Here is a 15,093-nt window from a genome sequence, read left to right as displayed (position 1 = left end):
GATCAAATCTCCTATTTCTACTTTTTACATTTCATTTTGCAACACAACACAGCACTATAATGAAGAGAGCAGATCTCTTCAAATAAGAACATAATTATCAACTGCAGCAATACAGTTATGAAAAGTATCTGAAACTCTATCCAAAAATTCTTCTTATTACAGAGTACAATGATATTAAAATGCAAACCAGGCCCAGATAAATGATGGTGTTTATGATTAAATGTGTACTGCCTTAACCTTATTCGTATCCCATCTCAAAAGCAGCAATACACCTAATATAAAGTGGGAATTAACAATTAAATAAGTAGTTTTAGCACACAACATTCTTTATAGAGACACTTCCAAAGTTCTGCGTTTAGTTTTTTAGAGGAAATAAAGGCTTGACCACATTTTCTCTTTGTTTTAGGATGATGTCATACTGATAACACAGGAACACGGTTCAATTCACGCAGCCTACTTAGAAGAGATGGCTTTCATAGGTCAATGACTGGACTCTGGCCTGAATAAAAAACACCAGTAATTCATACAAATCAACTGAAAATAGGAAATGCAATGAAACTGCAATAAATTCAACAAAACTTTAATGTGAAAGTAAAAATTATGTTTAAGATTTCCCAGAGTCTATCTTTAGTGAAGCATCCTACTTATATTTACGAGAATAATCTTATATATAATATAAGTCAACACTATTTTATTAGACCAGACATGAATAACTGAGAAAAAAAAGGACTTCCATTATTAATATGTTTATGGTATGTTTAATGCTTCTTCTGAATTTCCAAATAAATGTATACATGTACTTTAAGAGAACACTCATTATTTACTCATTAACACATTATTATGCATACAAAATAAATAACGGAGTTCAGAATATATTCAATTTTTCCCAGAACTTGAATCATTTTTTGACAATGATTTCCAAAATGATTACAGTCAAATCAAAACCTAAAATATGATGGAAGGAAATTAAATGAATTCAAATAAAAATAAAATGTACAATTAATGTGATAAGGCATATGATAAGCGTTAACACATCCCGCATTAAAACCTAGTGACCTTTCAACGCTGAATCGACACGATAGCAACCCATTCAATCAGGTGGAGAGCAAAATGTGTGCAAAATACATAATAAAAGACTGCACACTTGGGGTATTCAGAAACTTATCAATCCGCATAACCTCATTTCCTTCATAAGTTAACTCTTAATTTGAAAAACTGCAAATATCAGACTGCAAACTTAAAGCACAAATGGAGAGCCGAGTATCGCTTGATTTGCGACTCAACACTTCAGCCAAGTGAATATTATGCTCCTTGATATCTTATCAAGAGAATGTCATCTATTGAAATATATATGAAACTGTACATCTCAGTAAAATATACTGAAAGCTGAAAGTGAAAATAGTCTTGGTAATGCAGTTGAGACATGTGTTAAGGCACCAGCACAAATAACAACAGAATGAGATTCTCTCAACGCTGCTGATATACAATTGAGGTGACACGAGTCATTAAAAGCACAATCCTTTCACCAGTCAAATCACTTTAGGTCCTTCTTGTCAAGCTGAAACAGATCCAGCATAGCAAGCATTGCTTGTCTGATATTGTTTCCAAAGCGATGAGAGTCCTGAAGAAAAACCATGCAAAATAAATAAATAAATAAATGATTAAGAAAGAGAAATCCCCCAAGCATTTAAGAACAACACTATCCATGTACGCTTCTAAAGGAATGGAATATTGCATTCAACCTTTGAGAATAAAGCACAGTTTCCATCTCTTGTGTACAAGTGAGCAAACAGTCACTTCTCGAGAAACTGGTGCAAAGTTTAAATAATAAAAATGGAAGTTGTTGCATCCGAAGAAGTCACTGTGGCTCTTTTTCTGCAATAATAATGGCATGCGCCTCAGATGAATGCAGTATGCATAGGATATAGCATTGGAACACAAATGACGTATTGTTATCTTGCGTAAAGAGGCAGATGCCTGACGTTTGGGAATGCAATCATGTGTGGTTCTGGGAGGTAGCCTAATTATAGCAGATCATTTTGATTGGCTCAGGCATTTCAGAATGACTTAACATTGGAGATGCAATGCAGTGTGAAATGTGATTGGTCCACTGGTAAGTCCAGTTATCCAATCACATGATCTGTTGAGTCAAAGTCACATATGATTTTTGTAGCACATTGAGGAACTTATTCTGTAAAAGTGTTTCCATCAGAATTTATGTGTATGCCTTCTTATCGGATAAATTATCTACCTCAGTTGAGCACTTGTTTATTATGTGTATTTTAAAGGGGTCATGAACTGCCTCTGTTTTTATTTGATACTATTCTCAGAGGTCCACTTATAATTTAACCAAGATTAAAAACATTTGTTTTTAAACAAATTTGCGTTAAAATGAAGTGAACCAAGTTCTTACTGACTCAGTCTGGAACTTCATTAAAAATAAAGCTCATCCACTCTTTCCTAATGTTGTGATTAGGACTGTCAAAATGGAAGAAAAAAAGTAATGAATGGCTTGGTTTCAGTTTTGATGTAAACAACGTCTTCTCCACATTGTTGTTCTCTTTTTCTGCAAATTTTTAAAGAACATCGCAGCAGCGCTGCATCTAGTGGCTTCAACTGGATAGGCTAACAAGAAAAGTATAATGTAATGAAACTTACATTGTCATCGCATGTCGTGCGCCACTGATAAAGGCCAAAATATACTTCTTCGGATGACGGTGCTTGTTACATCATAAAAAGGCACATTCCACAAGCTTTCGTTTTGGCAGACTGGCTTCAATATAAACTGTTTTTAGACTAACAGGAAAGTTTTGAGTTCTGAAACTTACAGTATGTTTTTATAGTGCAGTTATTTGATTCCCCAAAATTCACATTCCTTTGGATGACACATCTACTGTCACTGATAATGAAAAAGGACCAGCATTTTCTGTATTTTCACAGATTCTCAGGTTGTGTGTGTTCTCACCGTTTCTGGACTAGAATGCTTGGAAGAGATGTGGAAATTGATGAGTTTTTCACCGATAATCACATAGGCCACACCATAACCGTCATCTGCAACCTAAGTTATAAAAAAAATAAAATAAAAAGTTCAATTTCATCCTTTCACCAAAGAATTTTAATATTAGCAGATTATGAAATCTTTGACAGACTGACCGGTCCAAATCCTCCTCCACTGGTCACATACTCTGGGTGATTCACCAGATCAAACAGCTCCCCCTGCTGCAAAGGAGTCTGACTAGTGGAGAGTTTCCACGGCTCTGACAACACCTGAACAGACAGGAAGGGAATTAAAAATATATATTTTTTTAAGAATATAAGATACATTGCTCCTAAGCAAGGCAAATACACAAATGTCTTCAAAGGCAGAAATGTCCTTTATCATTAATTTGTCATAAAAGAAGAAGAAGAAAAATCAGGACACTATCAATTCTTATAAAATATGTTTTTCCAAATTAAATTATTATCTGAATTTCTGAAATGCATAAATCCAAAAATCCACCTCCTTGAGGAATGGGGAGTCCTGTCCAAGGTACTTAGACACTACGTAGAGGCAAAAGAGATGGCGGTCAATGCCCTGACCAGTCATTGCCAGCCTATACATCTGCTGGTGTTTCTCAGCCGCCTGGGTTAGTAAACGAAGTTTCTCTTCTGTCTACAAAACAACAACAACAGAAGATTAATTTTCAATAATGGGAGCAGTAAATCAGTGACCCGTAAGCACTAAACTGCATTTGTCAAATCTTGAAAAGCAGTAGCTAAAGTCAGTGTTGGGGAAAGTTACTTTTAAAAGTAATGCATTACAATACTGTGTCACTCCATAACAAAAGTAACTTCTTGCGTTACTAAGTAACTCTTTTTTTGGTAACTGTAAAGGCCCTTTTACACCAAAAGTGCCTCAGGCTGAACCTCACTCCTAATTTCACGCAACACAGGGACAGAAGAGGTGTCAGTGAATAAATGGGAAAACAAAGTAACTTCTGTTACATTTTCAAAAAAGTAACTCAGATATCTTCTAGTAAATTTAAAAGTAATGCTTTACTAGTTACCTAAAAAAAGTAATCAGATTACTTAACTCACGTTACTTATAATACATTACCCCACAACACATGCTATAGCTAAAGCAAATGCAGATTAAATAAACAGCTACTGTGCTATTTGTGCTGGTATAGTAAACCTAAAGCCCGGGATACACCAAGCCGACGCTCGGTTGTCGGGCATTGTTGGCTGGTTTTTGAGCATCGGTTGGCTTTAGTTTTTTCGAGCAGTATTCCAGTAGGATGTAGGCATAGTGTAAGCTCTGGTGAGAGGTGACAAATGCACGGAGGAGAGAGCAAAACAAAACAAAACAAACTTTGCTTCCTTTCCTTCTGTAAACAAAACTTGGTTCTCGCCAGACGAGCATATTCTCATCTATGTCCTACGTCATCCGCTGGAACAGCACTCTCTCGTGTATGCACATACCAGTTAACGGAAGCTAGAGATTATGGTTTACAAAGCTGTAATTATATTTTCTTTAAATTATCTTATTCACCCCCCCAGAGCCATGTGGAGAACTTTTCTTATGATGGATGGACACAGTTTATTGGGCTTCTACTGGACTTGTCAACACCCATTCACTGCCATTATAAAGCTAGGAAGAGCCAGGACATTTTTTTATATAACTCCGACTGTATTCGTCATATACACCTAGAATGCCTTTAGGGCAAGTAAATATTGGGGTAATTAAAATTTTTGGGTGAACCATCCCTTTTAAGGGTGGTTTTTGGCATGATACCGTTTTGTTGTTGATCATGGCACGGACAAAAGCACAGGATTCCATGGTGCAGGAGCGCACAGTTTCTGTACGGCCTTCTCTGAATAAACGTGTCATGGACGCCTCATACGTCAGGCAAAACTTTCCTTTGTCCTGTATAATGAAAAAACATTGACATCATTACACCATTTCAAGTGAGCGATAAGCTAGAATATTTTGCAACATTTCAGATAAGACCGTTCACCCTATAATGGGCCAGCTGCAATGCTAGCTGGATGAAGGCATCAGGACTGATCTTGCACTTCTTGATCAAGCCTTTCCCAAAGTCACTAAAGGGGATGATGTGAGAGTCCACATCATCAGCCAAAGCCATGGCCACAGACAAAGAGTTGGCAATCATAGTTTGGCACTGCCATGAAACACAAAACACAACAGAGAGAACATTAAACAAAAGAAGTCTTGGTCCTTTCATATCCACTTAAACAGAATGAGAAAAAATGAGCTATTATCAGAACTTTTACAACAAAGTGAATCCTACACAGACCTCAGTTGGGATATTCCACTGGAGTCTTTGAGGTCCAGGAAGATTATGGTGAGGTTCTCCTTTACAGTGGCCATCTGCGGTGTAGCCCAACTTAACAGGGTCCATCGAGAGCACTTGCTTTATGAAAAATGCCATCAAAATGTACATTAGCAGCACATTAATATTTTATATTTCATTAAATAGAAGTGATTTTTCGTCAGAGGTTTGGGGATGTTAAGCTTTTTTGTTTTGCTTTGTTGAAGAAGTCTCTTATGCTCACCTGCCTTTATCTGATCAAAATTACGGTAAAAACAGCAATATTTTGAAATATTAGTACCATTTAAAATAACTGTTCTCCAATTTTTGATATATTTAAAAATGTTATTCCTGTTTTAGCTAAGCTGTATCTGTATCAGCCATTAATGCAGTTTTCAATGTCACATGATGCTTTAGAAATTATTCTAATATGGTGATTTACCTTTTTTTCTCTCATTTTAAAATGATTTTAAGGACAGTTTGATGAATAGAAAGCTTAAAAGAACATTTATTTGAAAAAATATTTTCTGTAACAATGTAATCAATTTAAGTGCTGAATAAAAGTATACAACAAAGTTTTAAAATGTAAAAATATCTTCCTGACTTCAACCTTTGAAGGGTAGAGTATTTGTGCATGTGTACCTCCCAGAGGTGGCCAACAACAGGAGCATCAGCCCAGCTGTGTTCTGCATTAAGGCCAACCGTTCCATTCTTGAAGACAATTAAGTTTATGGACTTATCAAACCACCTATGGAGAAATTGACCAATAAAATGTACATCATATAAAAGCTACTCGGAGTTACAGTAATGATTACCTAAAGACTAAGAAAAAGCATTTCAAAGGGGCATAGAAGGAGGTGGTCTTTCTTAACACATGCTATGGTTTCTTCTTCACCTGTCATAACACTTCCCATGGAGCAGCGATTTAGCGTAACGGTCCAGGGACTCCACAGGGTTTGCTTGGTCATAGCGCTGCTCTGTGTCATCTAGTGTAACAAAGAAAGCGGCCTTCTCCACAGCATCCAGAGACTTCTTGTTCTTGCCATGTCTGAGGTAGGCATTACGGGCACAGGCCCAAGGCACTCTGACATAGACAGACAACAAGTGTTTACTCCATCCTAAATAGTTTTGACTGTTCAGTAAAAATGATAAGAAGATACAAGAAGGGCCTCGTTTCAAATTGACATCCCTCTGAAGATTTACAGTGGTGACAAGTGATCAGAGAAATGAATTAAAGGAAGACGGTAGCGACTCCTGCGGTTGGGTGCGTTGTGAATACCTGTCCCCTGCGGTGAGGGCAGCGAGGGTTTCCTCTCCGGGCTGTGGCTCTGACGTGTCAGCCAGTATCTTCTCCAGCTGCTGCTCGATCTCCCGTGGCAAAAGTAACCGCCCATCATAAAACATCCCCACTTTAAAGTAACGGCCTCGGTGATACACCACAATATGCCTGCTGTCAGACATGTGCTGAAGTGTGTCTATAGTCAGATGGAGGTGGAAGAAAGAAATAAAGAAAGAAAGAAAGAAAGAAATGTTTTGTAGGTAGTCAAACATTTACATTACAATGAAAATCAATGAAAAAGAAAATGTATACACACACATAATACCTTTCAAACATTCAAGGTCAGTAAAATTTTGTGTGTTAAATTGAAAGAATTAAATTGAAAATTAATTTTTTTTTTACAATTAAGAACAACAAAATGTTCTTATGAACTTTCTAAATATTAAAAAACTCTAGGAAAACAAATATTTGTGGAAACAACTGTTTTCAACATTGGTAATAATGTAATAAGGTGATAATTGGTAATAAATAATAATGTTTCTTAGGCATATCATGTGACATGTGTAATGGATAAAAAAATCAGCTTTGTCATCACAGGAATAAATGCAATTTTTAAAAAATATATTGACATAGAATGTAATATTACTGTCCTACTATATTTTTACTCAAATACAAATAAATACATATACACACCATTATTACACAATAATACAATTATATATAATACAATTATTAAAAAAAAATGGGCTGCAAATGATTAAGGAAGGAACTAATGTGGAAGTCAGAGCTGAAGTATGTAATTTCTGAACCACTTTAGAGTCAAAATTTGAAATAGGTTTCCTGAACACATCTTCCACTTTCAGATAAAAACAGATAGTCCCGCGGTTTACATTCTCCCTCCCCCCACCCCCTTATACTGTAGAACCCTAGAACGGTCAATGCTCCTTAAACTAAAACTGTAGAAAGTGTGCATGCAGTGGAAAGTGGAATATAAAGTACTTTGCCCTATAACTTGAATTTGCCTCAAGATAAATTCTCTGCACAAAGACTATCATTGTTCAGTACCTGTTTCTATGCCTGGGATGCGACTGGTGTTGAACATGCACTCATACTGGGACGAGCACATAGGGATGGTGTTTTGAAGCATTAACTGTGAAGCAGAAAGGAAGAGGTCAAATAAAAGATGGATGGAGGAACTAGTGAAAAACAAACGTAACAGATGAGATAAGGCTCACAAATCACTATTGGAAGCTCTAGAGAGAATTATGCAATCATTAGGATATAAGAAGACTGACTGGGGTCCTAGTCTGAACAATTATGCTATATAAAATAAAAGGAAGGGAATGGAATGAATGGAGAGGGATTTTAAGCAGTGCAGCCCTTGGTCACCAGCTTGTCATTACAAGGTTATTATATTACCATGCATAAGAATAAACTGTCAATGGAACTGCCAATGAACCTATACAATAACATGTCTATTATTATATGTCTATCAGACTGGCTACTCTTACCCGTCTCCTCATATATTAAATAGCTGCTCCAACTGAGCAGAGCAGAGTGGAACCATGTTCATTAGTGCAAAAACTTTAACCATTTTGACCATATGATCAGGAGACATGAAATATAGAAACATTCACCAGATTAAATAAAGAGATCAATCTTCTTAGTAACAGGCCTTAGGTTAGTTAGTGCTAACCATTTATTTGTGATAGAGGGCATACGTTATTACAGTGTTGGGCCATTAAATTATAAAGCCCTTTTTTTTTTACTTCTGTATTAACCTCGCTGGTTAAAACCAATTATTAAACTATTAGAAAAGATGCAATAAAATATGGTAGCTTGTCTAACCGGTTTCATTTGAGCCCGGTCCAGGTTCATCCTGTAAAGCATGATAGCATGAATGATGTTGCCGGCTCTTGCTGCTTGCAGATGTGTAGGAAAGGCGTAAAGAAAGTCCTGTTCAGAGGAAACAATGGTTTCAGAAACCAAGAATGCATGTATAATCTAATTGAGACCAAACAAAAATATGATCTAGTCAAACTCTGTCGACTATTATATATCTACAGTGGGTATAGAAAAGAATCACCCCTCTTTAAAATAATCACATTTGTTGCTTTGCAGCCGAATGGACACAGTTTTTGTTTTATCCAGCTGTATTCAGTGCAACTTATAACTTCCAGGTGAAAGATATAACACCAACATGTCAGAAAAAAAGAAACAGTATCACAGAGCTAGAAAAATGGATCAATGGATGCAAGTATTTTGTTAAACCGCCTTTTGCCTTATTTACAGCCTTTAGTCTGTTGTATCTACTAACTTTGTCTCTACTAGTATGTCTTTACTAACTTTGCACATCTACACCACTCTTCTTTGCAGAACTGCTCAAGTTCAGTTCAGTTTAATGGTGAGTGTTGGTGGACTGCTGTCTTCAAGTCATTCCACAGATTTTCAGTGGAGTTTAACTGCTCCAGTCACTGCTGCAGAGAAACTCCCCCATAACAGGATTTTACCAGCGCCATGCTTTACTGTAGGATGCTGTTATTTGGGTGGTGAACTGTATTGGACTTCTGCCAGACATATCATTTAGTGTTGAGGCCAATTAATAAAATTTTAGTCTCAGCTGCCTCAGAATCAGAATGAGGTGTGTTTTGGCAAAGCTCAGACGTGACTGCACGTGGCCTTTCGAGAGGAGATTTTTTTTTCTTGTAACCCTTGTAACACTTCACTGTGCTTCTAAGCATTGATAAAGCAGTTTCTTTTTTATTTATTTTTTGTATCCATCCCCTTATTTGTGCTTGTCCACCACTTTATCCTTTTGACAGTGCCTTGCCACTCATAGCTGATTGTTTACTTCATTTGCACTACTAGAAATGTTCGGAAATGCTTCAGGAAAGTTATTTTAATGCTGAGCAAAGCAACGTGACCACAGATGATCACAGCTGAAAGGCAAATGGCTTTGTGTGCCATTGAGAAGGTGATTAGTTACACCTGATTGACTTTAAAAGTCATTTTTAGGACAGGGGTGATCCTTTTCCAACTCAGTCATTCTGTTTTTGTTTTTTGTTTTTCCTGATATGTTGCAGTTACATCTGTCGCTTGGATGTTATAAGTAGCACTGAGTGAATACAGCTGGATAAAACAAAAACTTTGTCCGTCTTCATTTCAGGCAGCAAAGCAACAAAATGTGTTTATTTTAAAGGGGGATGATTCTTTTCTATACCCACTGTATATATACACTCCACATTGTAGCTGCATATGCAAGTGAAGCCCGCAAGGTCTATTTACCATTACATAATAGTTGCTGTTAACCATGATTGGCCCACGACCTCTCAAATAGATATATTCTTCCCACCAGTCACTGACCTGAAACACACAGCAAACAAACTCCAAGATGAAAAGGAAAAAACAGCAAAATAGTAATAACAGTCAATTATGCATAATTATATGCAACTAACCCAAGACCAAAACCAATTTCTAACCCTAACCCTATAGAACATTGGTAATTAATCCTACTCTGTAACAAAATGTATAATTAAAGTAACAATGACACCCTCTTAAAATAAAGTTTAACCCAATTATTTCCAAATCTAAAAATCTAAAATAAAATATTATGATCATCACAGTTGCTCATTATCTTTGTGAAAACCACAATTTCTTTAAAGATTTAAACCTCAAAAGAACAGAATTCATTGGAAAAATATATATTTATAACAATGAAAAGTTGAAAGATAGATAAAAATAAAAATACTGTTATCAAGCTTTTGAATGGTAGTGTGTGTAATTGTATAAAGGATGAAATATTAAGCTTGCCATTTTAAAGATGGAATATGTATAATGTATTAATGTATTCTATTCTGTTCTATTATATTTTACAACATAGTTGTGAATAAGAATGAACTACTCAGGTATGCACAAATCAAACGACATTTGTCAAATTATTTCAGTATTTGTAAATATTAATCAAACTTTGCCAAAATGCAAGTAGTCCGCATCCCTGATAAAGGAGAAGATATCACACAACATAATGCAAGAACTTAAACTCCTGCTGCAGTTCTTCACTGAAAGGTCACTGATTTGTTGAGAAATGTGTTTTACTTACATAATTGGTGGCCCACCAAGACTTCAGCTTGAGGTACCACTGAAGTCTTGGTCCAAGGTTCTTCTCAAAATCAAGTGCAAGGCTCTGCATTCTTTGGTGTTCCTCATCGCTCAGCAGTGGCCGGATTGAATCAAGATACTATGGATGCAACATTTCGAGAAAACAAGAAAGCCCAGCTAAAATTCACACCTTAAAGCAAAATGTCACTGCCAGGGTTGTCAAAGAAATTAGTATTAACTGAAATCCAAGCATATTCATAATGAATGCCAGCAATTGAGCTAGTTTTGTTTTTCTAGTACCGTTCTTAACAGCGTGCATGTTTTAGTAAGTTAACTCACTTCATCCACGCTGTGCAACCTACCTCCAAAATCAGTAGATAATCACCTGAGCAAGTTAACTCTGGAAACAAGTGATCAAAATTCACATTGAAAAACTAAACGAAGTGCAGCTTTTCCTGGCTTTTCCGATCTGACGTTTAGATTACTCAATAAAACATCTTAATAAAAACAGCATTTGATTGAGTTTTGATCTGATTGTTGTTGCAAAGGTGAATAACTTACTCTTCTCATGGTCTCCTTCACAGATGGCACAGGTAAATTAGGGAGAGAGTTCTGGAAGCTGTAGAGCATTGGTGTCTGCATGCCAGAAAAAATCTTCACTAGGACCTGCAATGTCAGAGAACAAATAAGAGGGTTTAAAACAACCAAGAATGTATTAGTGAGCATAAACTGTTCCAAAAAAACAGTTATCACAAATACACACCAGCCATAGTCGAATTTGACAGGTAATTTTGCCACGGGGAGCAAACATCCAGCCATGCCAAGACAGCAGACCCTTCAGGACAGTCCTCATGCTGTATATGATGGCAATCCACAGACCAGTGCCCACCATGACACCTCCAACTAACATCTGCTTATGTGTAGACATGTAGCTACTGCAAAAAGAGAAGAACAAAGGATGGAACACACTAGATTACTTTTAAAACTTGAACAGGTTAAAACACTAGGCATCAAACACTTCCTGACTTTGTAATTGGTTACAGAGAAAAAAAACTGTGCATCATTCACTAAATTAAGAAAAAAAAAAGTCTACTACCAGACTTGCAAGTCATCCAAACATTACTTATTTGTTCTAAAAGCATCTTAAAATATTAAACTGGATGGACTCATGCCATTTCTGAATATTCCTACTTCCCATCTAATAATAATTCCTATATAACTAAACTATATAACAAGGGGAAAATAGTACGTGAAAAAACTATTATATGAATCGATGGAAACTTTTTATTAAAACTAAAAAATTTACTTTTTTTCGCCACTGTAATTATAAAAGTCAGAATTGCGAGATGTAAACTTGCAATTCTGAGAAATAAAGAATTTCTCGTTTAGATCTCGCAATTGTGACTTTATTTCTCACAATTATTCGTATATATGTCACAATTCTGACTACATAACTTGCAACCGTGAGTTTATATCTCCTCAAAATTCTGACATTGTAACTAAAAATAATGTAAGCTCCCAATTCTGAGAAAAAAGCTATAAAGTTTTTTGTTTTGTTTTTTTAGTGATATAAACAAGCTTCCACAGAATTCTTAGTATTCAGTAGGTGTAAGTTATCAGGAAGACTGCCGATATACTTAATTCTGTATAGAATGTACCCTTCACTACCCAATAAGGCCAAAGGAGAGGATTCCTGATAGTAAAGTATCACAACACAACTGATGATGATAGTCCATGTCACAATACAACAAGGCGGATGTATTATTTCAAAATTCATTCACATATGAATTAACATACAACACAAATAAACCAGACATACCTGACTGGGACAAGTTTGCCAAGTTTGACGAACAGGCCCAAGGAAGGGTCCACTTTTAAATAATGTGCTCTTCCCAAGTACCCCGCCAACACCAGCACGAACCCTGGTGCGCTTCCTGGGTAAACCCCATTCAAAATCCCATTCTGCAGGCACAATGACAAATCTAATTCTCCAAGACCGGCTTTAAATCTACAAATGATCTTGAAAACGTAACACTTCCACAGAAAATGTAAAAAACACACTCAGAGTACCTTAAAGCGTACAAATTTCTTCTTCCAGGAGTGAAGTCCGGAGAGGTAGACCTGCCGAAGAGCCTCATGACTGAGCTGGAGGTCAATACCATCAGGGCCGACAGTGAACTGAAAGGCCACAGCCTGATGAGCTTCTGCCATCCTGAATCACCACTAACAGTTCTGTGAAAGAACAAAACTCTTCAGTACAAAACACAAGAGGGGACTAGCTTAAAGTACAAATTACTGTAACATGCTGTCATTGTGCCGTATACAAAAAATTGTATAATGTTATAACCTGATGGTAATAAATGAACATCCAACAACTAACTAATACTTAATTACCTTCTTGCCTTCCTATTCAACAAGCAAGCACAATACTTCAACTTTATCAATTATAATTAAGTCATTAATATTTCTAAACCGGAACGGCTGTGGACTTACATCACTGACTGACTCATTCAAGTTCATATTCAAATCATACCGGCTTATTACATAATACGATTATTTCGATTTTGCAGAGCTTTTAAAACCAGAAAATTTGAATCTGGAAAGTTGCAAATGTAATAGCACATAGCAATGCATACAGACCTGATGATCTGGCCACCTTTTCCTCCTCTATCTATCAAAGTCAACTAAATCAAGCGATTTAATAAAGACAATTACACAATATAATCGTAAATGACACGTATACACCTTTGAATCTGCTCTAGGTTTGTTATCTTCATGTGTGTTGACTAAGTGAGCTAAGGCTAACCCGATGGACTGTTATTTACACCCGTGATGACAAACTTATCTATGTCAACTCTATGCTAGACTTACCGTCTTTTGATTATTTGATCTCCTGGCAAGACTAAACACATTAACTGTACAATTGGACATGCATTCGATGGAACGGGACGATGAATCCAGTTCAGGACAGCCACGTTTATTTTGCTAGATTTTTCTCCCCGCCTGTTACTAAACAACAGAGCACTACTATCGCCCGTCTAGTTTCCGATGTCCATATGGCTAAAAGATGTACAAACAAAATGGTAAAACATTTTAAAATTGGCTTCAAACAGGCTTCTTTAAATATAATATCAATATCAAATACCTTGGATTATAACTATTCGAGATTAAGGTTTGACCTTCATCATCCAAGTCGGAAGTAACCGATCAGAGCGCATAAAAGGATCACGTGCTTCACCGCGTGCCCAACACGGAAGTGAAGGCTGAGTGGACCGTCTGGCTGCTGTATAAATTTCTTTACGATGAGACAAAACAAAGCATGTTTACCACAGCCCCACGGGGTGTTTACTGATAACTTTCAATAGGGGATAATAGGATTACGGAACTGGCTAGTATTCGAAGATTTCTAATGTAATTGTAATCGCTTACCCAAAAATTATGCATAGTGCAGTGTAGACAACTTAGTTCAACGAAACATCCGAAAAAAAACACAGTACTGTTTTTGTATTTATGAATTTCGTATTTATTTTTCTTAAAGCGCAAGCTATCAATAGTATGGAGTCGTTTAGGTTACGAGTGTGACACAACAACAGATCCGTGCACGTGAACAGTGCGCGCACCCTGTGCTGAGAGTCTAGCTGCTCCACTTTGGGGATGACGTCAGGAGACCTAGCGGTAAAAAAAAAAAAAAAATCGCTCAGAGATTGAAAACTTTTTACCTGTTATAATACAGAAAGCACAAGGAAATAATACTGCATTACAGTACGTTACTTAAATAGTTAATGTTGCTTATTGTATGAAGAGGTTTATTTTTTTTTTACTTCATGTAGTGTATCATTTCCCCTTAGTCTAGTTTAGACCATCTTGTACAAAGGCATCTGCATCATAAAACTTTTTTAATAGTAAAAAAAAAAAAAAAAAACAATCTGTGGTTTGATTTCTCTTTATTTGTCTAATTCATTATATTTTATTTATTCTATCCAAATAATTATATTATCCTGTTAAATGGAATGCAGATGGACTTAGAATGTGGATCTCTAACCGTCCGGATGTATATGCTTACATTGTGTTCATGCCTTTTCTGTAATGTTGGTCTGCCAGAATGAAGTGTAATGAATGCTGATGCTTCCCGAATAAAACATGAGCTGCCTTTGATTAGGCCGCTCTTTTGAGTTGTTTGCTATTTATGTTTCTTTGGATACATTTTGTGCTGCACTAATTCTTATAAACATAACAATAACACAATATGAGCTCTGTTTCATGTCCACTTATCTAGAAAGTAGGCATGCATTGGCTATGCTGCTCACATCTCTAATCTTTTGTACTCTCCTGATCCTGTTGAGAAGCGTGGAAAGTGTTCTTTCCCTTTTTACTCCGTTGTATCTCTCGAAGCTTAATATGCAG

General features: G+C 36.4%; 1 protein-coding gene across 4 annotated transcripts; it reads right to left on the bottom strand.

The window, feature by feature from the left end:
• Positions 1–735: 735 nt before the first annotated feature.
• Positions 736–14,135, bottom strand: LOC128016624 (carnitine O-palmitoyltransferase 1, liver isoform-like). Of its 4 annotated transcripts, XM_052601275.1 has the most exons (21): positions 14,119–14,135; positions 13,835–13,984; positions 13,561–13,749; positions 12,760–12,921; positions 12,509–12,651; positions 11,453–11,624; positions 11,251–11,355; positions 10,691–10,828; positions 9,877–9,954; positions 8,440–8,547; positions 7,657–7,741; positions 6,592–6,787; positions 6,208–6,396; positions 5,955–6,060; positions 5,298–5,414; positions 4,998–5,162; positions 4,775–4,906; positions 3,500–3,652; positions 3,154–3,267; positions 2,966–3,058; positions 736–1,621 (listed from the first exon to the last, which is right to left on the bottom strand). In XM_052601275.1, exons 4-21 carry the CDS (start codon positions 12,898–12,900, stop codon positions 1,535–1,537), a joined length of 2,322 nt encoding a protein of 773 aa, XP_052457235.1. In that variant the 5' UTR covers positions 12,901–12,921; positions 13,561–13,749; positions 13,835–13,984; positions 14,119–14,135; the 3' UTR covers positions 736–1,534. The 4 variants fall into 4 exon arrangements, with proteins under 4 accessions (XP_052457235.1, XP_052457236.1, XP_052457237.1 ...); XM_052601276.1 differs by lacking the exons at positions 13,561–13,749; positions 14,119–14,135; XM_052601277.1 differs by lacking the exons at positions 13,835–13,984; positions 14,119–14,135 and having other exon boundaries at positions 13,561–13,814.
• Positions 14,136–15,093: the final 958 nt, after the last annotated feature.

The sequence above is a fragment of the Carassius gibelio genome, chromosome A7 (assembly GCF_023724105.1).
Source record: "Carassius gibelio isolate Cgi1373 ecotype wild population from Czech Republic chromosome A7, carGib1.2-hapl.c, whole genome shotgun sequence".
In the NCBI taxonomy this organism is placed as follows: Eukaryota; Metazoa; Chordata; class Actinopteri; order Cypriniformes; family Cyprinidae; genus Carassius; species Carassius gibelio.
Note: the sequence above shows the minus strand (reverse complement) of the source record. Positions and strands in the feature narration are given on the sequence as shown.

Excerpts from the sequence above, each read along its gene's own strand:
- LOC128016624 (XM_052601275.1), bottom strand. The coding sequence starts at position 12,900 with ATGGCAGAAGCTCATCAGGCTGTGGCCTTTCAGTTCACTGTCGGCCCT. Across the intron at positions 10,829-11,250 it reads TGAAGGAGACCATGAGAAGA|TATCTTGATTCAATCCGGCC; the intron begins GTAAGTTATTCA and ends TTGCATCCATAG. Across the intron at positions 3,059-3,153 it reads GTGGAGGAGGATTTGGACCG|GTTGCAGATGACGGTTATGG; the intron begins GTCAGTCTGTCA and ends TTTATAACTTAG.